General features: G+C 57.3%; 1 protein-coding gene and 1 long non-coding RNA gene across 4 annotated transcripts; both read left to right on the top strand.

Moving 5' to 3' along the window:
- The first annotated feature begins 94 nt into the window (after positions 1 to 94).
- LOC125334227 lies at positions 95 to 1,431 on the top strand. Its single transcript, XR_007207102.1, has 2 exons — positions 95 to 153; positions 1,215 to 1,431. It is a non-coding gene; the product is annotated as an uncharacterized LOC125334227 (long non-coding RNA).
- A 7,216-nt stretch (positions 1,432 to 8,647) lies between these two features.
- Positions 8,648 to 15,181, top strand: TNFRSF13B (TNF receptor superfamily member 13B). 3 transcript variants are annotated; one of them, XM_048321397.1, is made up of 6 exons: positions 11,085 to 11,175; positions 11,326 to 11,555; positions 11,655 to 11,818; positions 12,096 to 12,212; positions 12,723 to 12,932; positions 13,814 to 15,181. In XM_048321397.1, the coding sequence occupies exons 4-6, from the start codon at positions 12,101 to 12,103 to the stop codon at positions 14,086 to 14,088; spliced, it is 597 nt and encodes a 198-aa protein (XP_048177354.1). In that variant the 5' UTR covers positions 11,085 to 11,175; positions 11,326 to 11,555; positions 11,655 to 11,818; positions 12,096 to 12,100; the 3' UTR covers positions 14,089 to 15,181. The 3 variants fall into 3 exon arrangements, with proteins under 3 accessions (XP_048177352.1, XP_048177354.1, XP_048177353.1); XM_048321395.1 differs by lacking the exons at positions 11,326 to 11,555; positions 11,655 to 11,818 and adding an exon at positions 8,648 to 8,936 and having other exon boundaries at positions 11,035 to 11,175; XM_048321396.1 differs by having other exon boundaries at positions 11,326 to 11,818.

Genomic DNA, 15,181 nt, shown 5'->3' with positions numbered 1-15,181 from the left:
ACAGAACCCCAACGAATACAGCAGAAAAAATCAAAAGAGGGAGCGAAGCGCAGGGCGGCCGCCTCCACTGCGGCTCAGCGGGCGCGCATGGCCGGGCGGCGGCGGAGCGCGGAGGGGCGGCGCTGCCCGCGCCCTGCGGGGCCGGGCCGGACGGTGAGGGGCGGCGCGGGGGTCGGTGCGGTGCGGGACCGGGGACCGGCGCAGGGCGGGCCGGGCGTGCGGACGCTGCGGGAGCCGCTCCCGACTGCGCCGCCCGCAAACTTTCCAACGCCGCGGAGCCAGGCAGAAAAGGGGCGAGGCCGCGGCGCGGACGGACGGGCCCGCCCGCCAATGGGGACGCGCCTCCGCCGCGACCGAGTGGCCGCGCTGACCAATGGGAGGGCAAGGAAAGGGGCGGGCGCGGCGGGGCCGCCTCGGCCGCGGGGGAGGGGCGGTGCGCTGACAGCTGGGGCGGGATCGGCTGGGCTCGGCTCGGTTCGGCTGGGCTCGGCTCGGTTCGGCTGGGCTCGGCTCGGTTCGGCCTGGCTCGGCCCGGTTTGGCTCAGCCCAGCTTGGCGCAGATTGGCTCAGCTCAGCCCACCGCAACTTGGCGTGTTTTGGCTCAGCTCGGCTTTGCTCAGCCCAGCCCAGCTTCCTTCAGCCCAAGTCAGTTCAACCTGACTTGGCTCAGCCTGGCACAGATAAGCTGGGCTCGGCTTAGCTTGGCACAGCTGGGCTTGAGGGTCACCAGCCCCTGGACACACAGATTTGGTGGGGATAATGTCCCTCACACTCCTGTCACACCTCGGTGACCTGCAGCGCGTGGGACCGAGTGGGGATGAAGCAGGGACAGGGGTGCATGTCCCACCTCAGCCATGTCCCTGCTGTGCCACCGCCCTGGGGCCAGCTGGGGACTCCTGTTTGTCCAGCAAATTTTTATCCGGTGGAAACCGGCAGGTAAATATTCCTGACCAGCTGATAAGGACCCGGTGTGAGGCCATGGGTTTGGCCTCCCAGCTGTGCCCTTGGGAGCCCCAGTTCTGCACAGAAGCACCAGGGAAGGGACCTCAGTGCTTGTGGAGCATCACTGGGTCAGGAGAGAGGTGGGAATGCTGACCCTGGAGCAGGGGGGCAGGGCAAGGTGCCAAGTAGCACCTCCAAAATGCACCCAAGACTGGCACATCCTACCACAGTCAGATATCACCACAGCACAGAGCATCTCCTGCTCATTCCAGTGTTCCCTGCCGGCGTGGGATGGGGCCCTGCTATGAGGAACAGATGCATGGACCTTCCTGGATTTTTGGGACCAGGAAAAACCCGTCAGAGAGGAGGCGACGGCGTGGTCCCCTTGTGCCCGGCGCTGTCCCGCTGTTTGATGTGGGACCCGGCCTCAGCGGCCCCGCCACGCTGGCTCCACGCTGTCATCCCAAGTAAATAAAGCCCAGCACAATTGCCTGCTTGTTTATTAATTTTTGCTTCATCAAAGGCAGCTTTAATCATCTCTCTCCCTCCCGCCAGGGCCACTCACAGCGCACACCGTGTGCCATGGATTGGGCACCAGTGACCCCAGTACATCCTCACCTGGCCCTGAGCCCACACGATGCTCCCAGGCTGAGAGCGGCCACCAGACCCCCACTCATCACCATTTTGGTATTTCCCACCTTTTCCTTGATCCTATAAATGCAGCATGACCCTACCCCAGGAAGAGATGATTTTCCCTCTGGAATTTACAGACCCTGCCACCCTCACCGCGGGTCCAGGGTTCACCTGGCACACGACTGCAGAAATCCTGCTCCTTGGAGAAGGGTGGATGATTTTCTCAACCAGCTCTTGTCCTTCCCTGATTCCCTTTCCTTCCTCCCTGCTTCCATCCCCAGTGTTGGATTACTCCCTGCCACACTGCTTGCTGAGGACCTGGTGTGCACTGCACCCCACAGTTCCTACAGATGCCCAGCTTTTTTTTCCAGCAAAAAGCCCCTCTGCAGTTCCATGGACACCTCTGAGTGTTGTCCTCATGGTCCCTTCTCCACTTCCTCAGGTCATGGACCCCACAGACTAGAGGATCCCTCCAGGAGAGAAGGGGCTGCTCTTTCCCTAGTTCACGGGGCACCGTTCCCCCAAAAAAGGCCACGGTGTTGGCACAGAGCATGGAGCAGGGAGCAGGCCCTGCGTGTCCCATCTGCGGGCTGTGCCTGCCCCGTGAGCTGGGGGCCACGACCTGGCGCCACGCACGGCTCTGCCGGAGCCGGCAGCAGCTCGCGGGAAGTGGCTGGTGCCGGGGCTGGCTCCAGCCTCTCCAAAAATCCAGCTGAACGGGACAGGCTTCTCCACAAACCTGTCGGGCCGCATTCAGCCACATGGAGCCGGCGTTTGCCTGCTGCCGGCTGTCCGTGTGCCACGTTCGGTGGCTGCTGGAAGCTCACTGCCCATGATATTCCCTGCATGCCCCAGATGCTGGCGCAGCCATAGCACTGAGGTCCCCAACATGTGCCATGGGAGTGGATGTCCCACCCCATCATCCCGCCATTGCCACCGCTGTGGGAATGACCAGTTGGGGCTGCCATGTGTAACACAGGTCTCTTCAACCCAGAGCCAGTTTTTGCTGGAGCAGTTTTCTTAAATGAGGGCAATTAAAACAATGGGAAAATGGAAAGTTTTTGTCAGGGAGCTGCAGTGGCAGAGGGGGAAGGTGCTGTGGTGAGTCAGCCTTCCAAAGAAGCCCCAGCGCCAGGTAAACAAGCTGCAAACCAGGAGGTGTTAGTCACTGGCTTGGGCTGCGCTGGCCCAGCCTGGGGAGGGCATCGGCAAAACCCTCCAGCTCTGGGAAAGGGTTCAGTGGCATCAAACCCCACCGGTGACAGGAGAGCAGCACCTGCTTCTGTCATGGTGTGGAGATCCCACCAGGACCATCCATCGGCTCTGCCCGCCAGGATGTCACCGGGATGTGACGTGCTCCGTGTGGCTGTGCCGTGTGGCTGTGCCATGTTTTTCCGGCTCTGATGCAGCACATTTTTTCACAGGGCCGGGTGCTGCCAGAGCAGGAGCAGGACAGCCGGGTGCTCCTCCCGGGTGGCCATCACTCCCCACAGGACCTTGGGCAAGTCATTTAATCCTTCTGTGCCGCCAGCTCGCCGTCATTACCGTGGAGCCAGACAGATGGATGCCCAGGGGAGAGGGCAGGAGTCATGGCTCGAAGCTGGCAAGCCCTGGGATCCACACTGGATCCAGGCTTGGACTGAGTGGCGCCTGTGAGGGCTCCCCTCCTTGTGCCCTGCTCCAAGTGGAGTCCCAGTGTGGGATGCTGGATGCAGTCCCTGGCTGTGAAGGGATCCAGAGCCCCCCACAGCCCTGCCTGGGGAACATCTGGCTGGGGAAACACTGACCGAGGGAGGCTTGGATGCCCCTCGTGCCACCGTGTGTCTTACAGGGGTGAGACCCCCAGGCTGGAAATCCATATGGGGTGAAAAACACCCTCCTGGATGGAGAGAAAGGCTCCTAGGCTGCTCTGGGAACTGTCTCTGTGCCCTGCCCTGCCTGTGCCAAATTTTCGCAGAATCAGAGAGTGGTTTAAGTGGCAAGAGACCTTAAAGACCATCTTGTTCCACCCCTTGCCATGGGCAGGGACACCTTCCACTAGACCAGGTTGCTCCAAGCTCCATTCAAACCCATTTTTCCCACTGGGAGAAATAAAAGGGCCCAAATTATCCCCTGGATGAAATCCACAGCACTCAGCTGCAGCTGATGCAGCCCAAAGAGGAGGCTGCAGCTTCCATGGTGTGGAAAAGCCCACAAGGATGGTCCAGAGCAGGCTGCACACGCATGCAGAGGCTTGAGCTTGTCCCAGAAGCCACAATAAATCCTGTCCCACCAAGCAGAGCCTTCCTCTTGTCCAGAGATGCCAAATGTCTGCAAGTTCATACCTTTCTCCTAAAATTGATTAATTACACTGCTGGATGGGTTATCAGTAGCTGAGTCCCATGGCTGCTGCTGCAATGGGATCTCACTCTGCTTTAGCAGGAAAATCCATATCTTTCGTCCCCACCTGTATTTCCCCTCATTTTGGCTGCTGGGCAGAGCAGAGGGGATCCCCCTGTGAGGCTGCCTGCCCTGCCAACCCCATCTCTCCTCAGCATCCCTGCCTAAAAACGTCACCCTGTGCAAAAGCCAGTGCTCTCAGCCTCCTCCATCACTCGCCCCCTTGGCCACCGCCCCAGAGCTGCCAGCGCAGCCGTCGGATGTCTGCTCTGCTGACTCCGTATAATGCAAGTTTTACAAATGAAATTGTCACATGGCCCTAAATTAAATACTTTGGAGAAACCCATTATAAAGCAGCAGCACAATTAGCTTTATCAGCCAGCCCAGAGTCATGCCAAAAACCAAAGCCGACTCACTTGACAGGAGCTGCCATCCATGAAACCAAGCTAACGACCTTAATTATATTTTTAGCTTCTAATTTTTGGCTGACAGTATCCTCAATTACCCAGCCCATAATTTGTGCAGGGAGGGCGATCAGCCTCACCTGGCCTGTAATTCCCAGGATCAGCCCTTTTATCCCTTTTAAATATTAAATTGACTCCCACTGGCCAACCTCCAGTCCTCTGGAATTTCCCCAGGGTTTTAGTGTTAAAAATTAACAGCAGAGCTCCTGGGCAGGCTGCAAAGCCCTTCCCATGAGGGTCCTGCCAGGAAAATGCCTCTCCTGAGAGAATTCAGCGATGAGGACAAGGAGTTGTTCCCACCAGGTCAAAACTCCACGTAATCAGATCAGCTGTTCTGGCCAAAGATTGTTCTTTGACTCATCTCCCTTATCTGCCACCCACGCTTTACACCTCAGCTCACAGCCCTGGCACTGAACCCTCCTTTCCCTGCTCCTTCCCTACGCATTTCTAGGGCTTTTTGCTCATTTCCATGCCAGACCACAGCCAACCCAGGTCTTTTCCCATCTGGCCATCCTCGGTCTCCAGCTGGCTGCTGGGTTTGGGGAGCCAGCCCTGAGCACAGCCTGGGTTTTGGTAAAAAGCTTTCCTTTTCCTGATCTGTGCCAGGTTTTGGCAAGGAGGCTGTTGCAGCATCACCCTGATGATGCCTGGACCACTCAGGGCTCACCCACAGCCCTGGCACAGCCTCTGTGAGGGACAGACCCTCGGCACAGGGGCTGTCACAGTGCTCAGACACCGGTGCGTGCTGGACATCCATGGATGATGCCCCACTGCAGCCCCGGGTGACAAGATGGTGACAGGATGAGGAGCAAAGGGAGGAATGGAGCAGTGCGGGGTGTACGGGGAGCCCTGAACCCACCAGGCTCTGGGGGCTGGTGCAAACGGAGGTGCCAGGGAGGGGCAGGAGCCAGCCTGGGGGGCTGGATCCCCACATGGAAGTGTCCCAGGCCAGGCTGGACGGGGCTTGGAGCAACCTGGGATAGTGGAAGGTGTCCCTGCCCCCGTCACGGGGTGGAACTGGATGAGCTTTAAGGTCCCTCCAACCCGAACCATTCCATACGTTGTTACCCCCCGCCTTGGCCCGTCTGGCGAAAACAGGGCTGGAGCGGGCGGTTTGGAGGATTTTCGGGCTGCGGAGGCAGCCGGAGCCCCGGGGCGCAGCGGGAGCCGGGCTGGGCTGGCCGAGGGTGCCATCTCCTGGGGACACATCCACACAGCCGGGCCCCGCCGGGCCCAGCCGGGCCCCGCCGCTCCGGGGCAGCAGCGGGGAGCAGGAGCTGCGCGCCGAGGCTCCCCGGCCCCGGGGGGCCAGCCCGGGCGGATGGGGACGCGGCCACAGGCACACGGTGATGGCTCTTCACGAGTGGGATCGCCCCGGCGTGGCCGCGGCTCTGCAGCCTCGCAGGGTCCCCAGGGCCGCGCACCCAAAGCCAGGCGGCGGCGGTGGGCGCTGTGCGGCCGCAGCCCTGGGGTTCAGCCTGCGGTGACTCTGTGGTTTGCCAGGCGGACGCCCAGGCAGGGGACAGGCACATCCTGGCCCCAGCGCCTCCGCAGGGAATTGGGGTGACAGAAATGAGCCCTCGGCAGCCGCGCTCGGAGCCGTCTGCGCTCAGCCCGGCTCCGCAGTTGGCAGTTTCGACCCAAAAGGGCTCCCCTGCCCCTTCCTCCCACTGGCGCCATGAAGATTTTTTGCCTTTTCTTTTGTACCCCTGTTATACCTTTTTACAACTTCTGTATTCTTAGTGCTTTTTGCCTACATTCTTGGACTTGTTTGTTAAGTTAGGAGACTAAACATTTTAGAAGCTTCATAGGGAGGGGTTAGTGTGCCCCAGACCCCAAGGTCCTCTCCAGAACACATTCTGCAAACTAAAATAGAACCATCCAGGGGAAAGTTCCTTGGGGAGGGGGGCTCATTCAAGCCTCTCATTGGGGATTTTTGGATAGATATGCTAATTAGTAAGACCTATAATGTTATACCAGGTCTTTTGGGGGTGTGCATTGCAGGGGCATTGTGGGGGGCATTTCAGTACATTCAACCTAGATGTAGTGCACCTAAAGATCCTTAAAATAAATACCAAAGTAAAATCCCCTTTTCCCTTCTAACCGTGTTAATTTTAAGACCAAGAAAAGGCATCACCACCAAGGCCCCTTTCCTCAGGTCCTAAAGGGAACACATGTGTGAGCAAATGTCCTGGCCAAGGCTCAGGGACTGCACAAAGCAGATGGGCTGAGGGGAGGAAAATATCCCAGGAAAGCCGCTCAAGGGGAAGGCAAAGCACCCCCTAAAGGTTTTCAGAGCCAAACATTATCCACCCTGTCTGCCTGTTACCTGCAGCTCTCCTTGCAGCAAGGCCACTGGGGCAAGAGTCCAGCAGAAAAATAGATTTTATTGTCAGGACAAAGCCGGGCTCTGTCACCCAAATAGAGCATGGCACCTCTGGAGCTAGGTGCAGATGGGCACTGAAGGATGCAAAACTATATGGGGGGGATGCAGATGGATGCAAAGCCATGCAGAGGGATGGATTGCACTGGGAGGATGCGTGGGGAGCTGCTGGTTGATGCTCTGGGGAACCAGTGAACACAGCAAAGGAAGGGTTTGATCCAGAAATCCAGAACAGGGGGCTGGTGGCAGCTGCCAAAACCACAGGAACAACCCCAGGCAGGGCAGGGTGGCAGCCACTGCCTTGGCTGTGAGACAGGAGCTCACGGGGGACCACGTCTGGAGGTGTTGGAGAGGCACAGAGCATCCTTGGAAGCTGTCAGAGGGGTGATGAGGTTTGGGGCACAGAGGGTGAGGCCACACAGCCAAGGAAATCGGGCTCCAATCCACACAGCCCCAGAATTTTACAGCCGAAACCACACTGCCTGATCCCTGCTCAGCGAGGAGGGACAAACCACCCCCAAGTGCTTCTCACTTCCCTCTTGAGGGTTCAGCAGGGTGGAAACTGCAAGTCTCTGGTGCTATTTACAGAGGTGAGTTTCCCCTGCAAAACCCCAAGAGCCAGAGGGCTGGGGCCATCTCTCCAGGGCCATCGCTCCACTCTGCCACACTCAAGAGCTCTGGCAATGCCAAAATCATGATTTCCTTCCCAACGGGAGCCTCAAGCACAGCACTGATCCCATCCTTTGTACCAGATACACGACACGTGGCACAGTGCTGCAGTTGCAGTGTCCCTGTGGCCATGGTGCCTCCTCTCCTGGTCTTTGAACCAAGCCCTGTGGTCCATTGGATGGTACCAGTGCTGCTTCCCACTCTCCTTCAGGATCTGGGATGTGATGGGCCACATCCAATCACAAGATTCTGGGTTCCTCTGCTTTGGGCTCTGCTCCCCACGATCAGGATCAGCCTCCAGTATCCCTGCAATGGACACAGTAACAAAACATCCTCTGGTCTCTCCATTCCAGCTCCACATGGCAAGCACAAAACAGGAGTTTTTGAACCAAACAGAAAAACCCTTGACGCTGCTCCACTGAGGTTTTTAGTATCAGGTATTGCTGCTTCCTTCCTCCTTCAGCTGTTTCTGCAGAAAGGTCCCTCTGGACTGAGCTGAGTCACTGTTCTGCCATGCTCCCAGCACCTCGTGCCTCTTCCTGGCACCATGGCCACAGCCATGCCCAGCATCTCTGCATGATGAGCCAGCAGCTCAGAGGTGGCTCTTTCCCTCTGTGAAAACAAGCTGCGTTATGACTGTGCTATTAATGTGTTATTAATGCTTCGTGCCCTGAGCCCAGCCGGGACTCAGTCGCCCACGCAGGACATAGCACAGCCCTCCTGCCTCCCAGACATGGATGCACCAGAGAAAGTCAGTGTTTAAGGCACCTTATTGCGCTCCACGAGAGGTTCTATGAGTTGTGAGCAGGAGACAGGACAGCGGCTTGTGCCGACCGTCCTGAGAACAGGGAAAGGATGGGTGCTCTGAGTGATGCTTGGTCCTGGCAGCTGGTTCCAGTACAGAGTGAAACATCTTTCTCTGCAGAAGAAAACATCCCACTGGCACAGGCTGCCCAGAGCAGTGGTGGAATCACCATCCCTGGAGGGATTTAAAAGGCGTTTAGGTGTGGCACTTGGGGACGTGGTTCAGCAGTGAACATGGCAGTGCTGCAGGAATGGTTGGACTCAATGATCTTAGAGGGCTTGTCCAACCTTTATGATTCTGGGATTCTGCTGCAGTCCTGTGATGCAAGGGCAGGTGCTGCAGAGCCTCCACTCCAGCAAGAACCTCTCAAATGTGGCCGCCTTGCCCAGGACACCTGTCCCTGGTCCCGGTGACACATCACCCTGCAGTGTCCCTCCCACCCTGTCCCCAGCAGCCCAGGGACCCATGAGCCAATGCAAGGTGCTGAGTGTGCAGCTGATTTGCATAGAAGGGACAAGGGGAAACCCCAGGAAATGCACAGCTCAGGCATTAATCAAATCTCTCTAATAATAAACCCCTGAGCCATGCAGGGGCTCGGGGCCACAGCTCGTGGGGCCATGGCAGGAGCTGAGGGGGAGTAGACACCGACGGAGAGTCAGACGTGAGTTACCCCATGGAGAGGCTGCAGGGGGAGATGGGGTGAGGGGCTTGTCTGTGCAAGGGCTTGGGGCTTGGTCACTCTCCCAGTGCCAGCAGGGAGTGGAGGGTCTGCTCAGGGCTCCCACCCTGTTGCTGGTGGTCAGTGCTGTGGGACTGGAGAGGGAATTACAGAATGGTTTGGGTTGGTAGGGAGCTTAATTCTCATCCAGTTCCAACCCCCTGCCATGGGCAGAGACACCTTCCACTGGACCAGGTTGGTCCAAGCCTCATCCAACCTGGCCTTGGACACTTCCCGGGATGAGGCAGCCACAGCTTCTCAGGGCAACCTGTGCCAGGGCCTCCCCACCCTCACAGGAAAGGATTTTTTCCTGATAACTAATCTAAATCTACTCTCCTCCAGCTTAAAGCCATCCTCCCTTGTCCTATGGTCACTTAAAGCTTGGTGTGAGGGGTCAGTGGGGGAATTCGGGGTGCTGGTCCTGGTGGGTGAGAGGCAGAGGAAGACTCACCTGTTTCTGCTGGAAAACCCTCGGCTGGGAAGTCCGGCTGCCCTGTGCTGGGAGCACCACACGTACCTTGGGCTCCCCGAGGAGGGGAGGATCTGGCCTAGATGAGGCCAAACATTTCCTTGGACGTGCCCTCACAGCATCAGGGAAGGAGGTCCCTAGGCTGCAGCCTTGGCTTTAACACAGCCCCAGATCTCTGCTTCCCATACAATTATCCCATGGGAAACCCCACCCTGGTCAAGGATGGCTCAGCTCCCTGCCACCCCCAGGGCTTGCAGTAACCCCCAGGGGCTTCCTGCCCCCCCCCGGGGGGCTTCTCTGGGTACAAAGATTCTTCCAAGAGCGTTTGAGGAGAGCGATGGCCTGAGCCTCGCTCTGCCCTGGGGATGTCTCCAGTCAGCTCGACAGAAAGTAATTATTTAATTTTACAGCAATGTTCATTGAACAACTGGGAGTGTCAGGCCAGCATCCCAGTGCAGAGAGGATTTTTCCCCGGGAATGGGAGAGTTTCACGTGTGCTGCCCCAGGTAGGACCCAGCCCATCCTCAGCCGCTCTGCAGGGAAGGTGCTGGGTGGGCAGTGGCACGACCAACGTGCAAAGTACCCAATCTCTGCACACTCCCAAGTCCTGGAGAGAGAGGAGAGATCCTGGCAGAGTGCAGGGGATATTCTGGATAAAAATCAAGGGTTTGGCTTTGCCAAAGCAGCAGCTCAGCCTTTGGGCACACAGAGGCCGGCGCTGCGGCTTCAGGGAGTTTTAAACCTTTGGTTCCCGTCAGCACCAGCATCTCCCACCCGTGCAGGAAACAGCTGCGGCTCCAGGCACGGCTCTGGGGAGGGATGTGGCTCCCGGGAGCCTTCTCAGGCAGCAAAGGGCACGTTTCCACCACGGCCACCCTCGTGCTGGGTTACAGCCTCCTGCAGCTGCTCCGTCGCGCTGGCCGCAGACACCACGTGTGGCACAACACAGGAGCTCTTATTAGCCAGCTAATTCTTCAAACTGTAGTTTTGGAGCAGATTTTTGTGCTGCTGAGGACTGCTCCTGTGCACACGGGCACTGGGAGCGCTGGGGCAGCAGAGGATGGGACAAGCAGCCCATGACAGGGACAAGAGCACGTCCACCTCCAGCTGGCACTGGTTAAACTGGTGCCTAAAGTCTCCCGGGGAGATTTCCCTCCTTCTGTTGCTTTGACGTGTCTTATACATCAGCTCGGGTTTCACTATGACACCAGAACACCCAAGAGAGATGTCAGGAATGACACACAAGGTCGTGTTTCTGGTATTTTCAGAAAAGACTGTAAAGACAGGACTGGTCCCCGGTGCTTGTGCTCCCACTGGCAGGTGCAGGGATGCCCTCGGGGCACCTCTAAGCCAGGGTGGGCTCCCCGTGTGTCCCCTGAGAGTGGCACAGGACACACACACAGTTTGAAGAGCAGATTTGGCCCTGGGCTCTTGCCCAAGCCTGGGATCAGAGGGGGCTGAGGCACAGCTGGGATCTCCCTGCAAGGGGTCCCAGCCCTAGAAAGGGATGAGGCGGCTGCAGAGCAGCCCCGTGGTGGCCACCCCGTACCTACCTGTGCCTCTGCTCTGCAGCCATGGATGGGACACGTGTGGGGCAGGATGCCATGAACAACTGCACCGACCAGGAGTACTGGGACACCCTCGTTTCCCAGTGCATCCCCTGCAGCCTCGTGTGCAGCCAGCGCCCGGCCAGGAGGTGTGATGCTGTGTGTGGTGAGTGCTGGGGTGTCCCTGGACGGAAGAGTCAGGGATGGGGCAAAGCTGGGAGGGAGGATCAGACCCCGGGATGAGCCCAAGGGCAGGCTCTGAGCCAGCTCAGCTTTGCAGAGCTTCAAGCAAAAAACACAGGGGGATTCCTGACAGCTTCCCATGGATAGGCTGGGGCTGGGAACAGCTCAGGAGCGAGACCAGGATCAAGCGCTTGCATCTCTGCAGTGCTCCCTTCTGGGGTCACAAGGCTACACCAGCACTCACGTCCCCTGTTGGGGCCACCCCACCCTCCAAAGGCAGGGCTGGGGAGCCACCACGTTCAGTGGATGTGGGTAATGATAAACCCCCGACGTGGGACAGGCACTGAGATGTCCTGAAAACAGGTGGGGAAAAGGAAAAGGGAGAGAGAAACTTTGCACCCAAACCCCGTGCTAGTGCCCTGCCATGAGTCACAGGCTGAGGTTGACTTAACGCCGTCCCAGGGTTCATTCAGTAGCCACAAGGGAGCATCTCCTCCTTGAGGACAGGCGATGCCATTCCTGGCATCCCGAGCTGCTGCTGAGGCAGGTTTTGGTGTGTCGCAAAGAGCCGTGCAAGCCCCAGGGCGGCAGCAGCAGCTCTGAGAGCAGCAGCCAGGAGCTCCCAGGTGAGTACAGCTGCCTCTGGCTGGCAGAGACCGTCCCCTCCCTGAGCAGCTGCCAGCAGATGCCTTTTCCCAGCTCTCCAGCCAAACGCCACCCCAAATCCCGTGGATCTGTCATCCTGCCAGCCCTGCAGAGGCTGTCAGTGCCTACAGCAGTGGGCAGGTCTCACCCTCTGCCTGTCAGAGCAGAGAGCTGGGCTCATCCTCTCATGAATCCGGGCGCTGGGGTGGTGGAGGGATGTGCTGAGGACACCGTGTTCATCTCCCTCACCTCCTGCAGAGTCCATGGATTGCAACAAGAGACCCGGATTTTACTACGATGATCTTGTGAAGAACTGCATCAAGTGCAGCTCGGTGTGTGGGCAGCACCCCAAGGAATGCGCCCTGTCCTGCGAGCGTGAGTTGGGGAAGGGCCACCAAACCCAACCCCTTCGTCCCAGGGGCCTGCACTTTTGAAGGCTGCCATTTCACTGGGGCTGGGGAAAAGCAGCTAGGGCATCTCTTTCCCATTTTCTCCATCCTAGAGTGGCTTTTCCCTGTTGTGTGCTGGTGTTTTACAGGTTGGGCAGCTCCCCCAGCCAGGGCAGAATTGGCAGCTGTGGATCCCACCTGGCTGAGCTGCCCCCAGCCCTCGGGGAGGGGGAATACAAGGGGACAGGTAGATCCTCAAGATCTACAAGTCCTACACTGGGGTTGAGACGATCCCTGGAGATAGGGGAGGGTGTGAATGGGGTGTGGGAAGGGATCTCCTCTACCTCACCACGGAAGAGAAGTGCAGGTGAACAGAAGGGATACAGAGCTGCTGTGAAATTCTTTCCCAGGGGAGGGCACAGGTGCTATCAGCTCTTTCCCTATCAGAAAGCCACCCCGGAGGTGTCTGAGCTCCCCCATCTCTCCTGCCCCACAGCCACCCCTCCGGGGCCGGCGGCCGTGCTGGAGCAGAAGGCGTGTGCGGAGCAGGACCCGTGGCTGGTGCTGTACCTGCTGCTGGGGCTCTGCCTCTGCACCCTCATCTGCTCCCTGCTCCTGGGCTGGACTCACCTGCGCAGGAAGGGAGAGGGGGTCTCCTGCCAAGCCAGCGCTGGGACCTGCCACTGCAAGGAGGACCCTGCCAAAGGTGGGTGCTGGCAGCACTGGGGGCACTGGGAGAGGGTGGGGAGCTTGTGGGGGGCAGGCTCATGCTGGCAGGCACTGCTGGAGGGGCAGAAAGCAAAGCCAGGTCTGAACAGGGGAGGGAGGAAAAGCAAAGACAATGATGTGGTTCAGTCTGAGCCTGGAAGAGGGGCAGGACTGGACCCTTGTGCCCGATTCTCCACCATAACCCCCTCCTCAGTCACTCCTTGCAAAGCCCCAGGCACAGCTTCCCGCTGCCAGGCAAGGCTCTATAGCCAGCACCTCTCCAGTCTCCATCCAGAGGCTGAGGGGCAAAAAGCCAATCCTCCTCCAAAATAAACACCTGTCCCAGAAAACCCCAGTTTTAGTTCTGGAGCCGGAGGAGCTTCACAAGTCCATGTGTTAAGGAGAAAAGGAGAAAGGATAATGTGGAGAAATTCAACATGGAAAAGGTGTTTTTATTCTTCCTCCTTTTATTCTCTCCTGCCTTTCCAAAGAAAAATTGCCTACTTACCTATTTCTGCACACACATCACACACATCCTTGTTTACATACATCCACCTCAAAGCCATGAATATCAAAAATCACAGAGGAAGAGCCCATGAGCCATGTCACACCTGGAGTCACTCCCAGGACTGTCACTCAAGCCATTCCTGTCTGCTTTGCTGAAGGACATGGGGATCAAAGGGTCATTTTTAAGGGAAGCCACCAGGTTTGGAGAGATTTTCTGGGTGTTCTAGGTGATGCAGCAAATCCATGCTGGGAGCTGGATGTCCTCTCCTGTTCCAGGACCAGCTTTTCACAGGCTCTAGTGCAGCACTTCAGAGCATTCCTCAGGTAAAAGCTGCTCTAAACCCCCTCAGCTGCCGCACTGTTTATTTGCAGATCGGCTGGTGGAAGCTGGCAGCGTTGGTGATGGATTCACCAGCATCAGAATCCCAGAGCCAGTGGAAACCTGTGGCTTCTGCTTCCTTGGACACAGCTCTGCTGTACAAGAGACCAAGTCCTGTCACAGCACCTCCTGTCAAGCTGGGGAAAGGGCTGCTCCCTCCTTTACCGGCATCTGCAGCACGGGAAGCGCTGGGGCCATTCCCAGCCCTGACGACGGCCACTTCAAAATCATCTGTTCTCCTTCCCAGGAGAAGACACCCATGGTGTGACCACAGTGGATGTTCCAGCACGGGATCACAATGGAGGGATGCTCCCTCTGCCTCCAAACCAAAGCTGCTTCACCCTCTTGTTGCCAGTGACTGGAACAGCCTCTACCCAGCCCCGGCTGTGCCAAGGGCTGTAGGATACAGACAGGGCTGGAGGTTGCACAGAGCTGTTTGCTTCCACTCAGGAAATTAAATTCCCATTGTTCTTGTGCACTCCCAGTGAAAGAAGTCTCTTCCCATGTAGCAGCATCTGACTTCATCCTCCAACTTGACCTCAGTGCATCCCAGCCATCGGGGACGTCTCATGGGGGCTTTTCATCCTGGTTCCACCCCCAGCATCCCTGCAAAGGAACAGGCTGTGGTGCCTGCTGCTCACTGGTCCCCATGGAGAGCTCACCTCTCCCTGCTTGGAGATTCCATTGCATACCAGAACAAGTTGCAGCAGCTCTGTAAACATCTCAAACATGGAACTGGACCCAAGGATTCACTGGTGAAACTTATAAGGACCCAGTGTGGGAAGCTCCACTGTCAGCTTCCAGCACAGCCAGGGGTGATGGTGAGGCTTTGCCTCATGACAGGGCATGATGCTGCACACGAGGAGCTGGGACAGGCACCAAAATCCTCAATGGAATTGGGTTTAAATATGAAAACTCATCCAAGGCTGCGATCTTTCTACAAAACTGGATTTATGTATATCTGACCTGGGTTATCCTGAAGAGCTGGTAAAAGTGAGGAATCAGCTGGAGATAAAGCTGCTTTGAGAGTATATTTTTATCTGACCTGGCTTTGAAAGCTACCATGGAAAAATAGGGGTTTCAATGTGTAACTTGAGGTTCTCATTTCCACTAAAGGAGACTGTAGGAATTTTTTGTTTGGTAAGGAATTGCTCCTGGTAGGAGCCCATCCCCTCTACTGTCTCAGACTAGAGCTTCAAACTTGGAAGAATAAACATAAGTCAATACATGCACAAATTTGTGCTGGGAAAGCAGACAGCTGGAGAAAACACAAGCAGAGTTCTAACAGATTCTGTCCCTTCTACATTATATATCTCTTTAAATGTAAATACTTTCTTATCATTAAAAGGCATCATCTGGGA

The sequence above is a fragment of the Corvus hawaiiensis genome, chromosome 16 (assembly GCF_020740725.1).
Source record: "Corvus hawaiiensis isolate bCorHaw1 chromosome 16, bCorHaw1.pri.cur, whole genome shotgun sequence".
In the NCBI taxonomy this organism is placed as follows: Eukaryota; Metazoa; Chordata; class Aves; order Passeriformes; family Corvidae; genus Corvus; species Corvus hawaiiensis.
Note: the sequence above shows the minus strand (reverse complement) of the source record. Positions and strands in the feature narration are given on the sequence as shown.

What these genes read in the sequence shown, in the direction of transcription:
- TNFRSF13B (XM_048321395.1), top strand. Translation starts at nt 11,037, where the DNA reads ATGGATGGGACACGTGTGGGGCAGGATGCCATGAACAACTGCACCGAC. An exon ending in GAGGTGTGATGCTGTGTGTG is followed by an intron (nt 11,176 to 12,095) that starts GTGAGTGCTGGG and finishes CACCTCCTGCAG; the next exon opens with AGTCCATGGATTGCAACAAG. An exon ending in ATGCGCCCTGTCCTGCGAGC is followed by an intron (nt 12,213 to 12,722) that starts GTGAGTTGGGGA and finishes CCTGCCCCACAG; the next exon opens with CCACCCCTCCGGGGCCGGCG.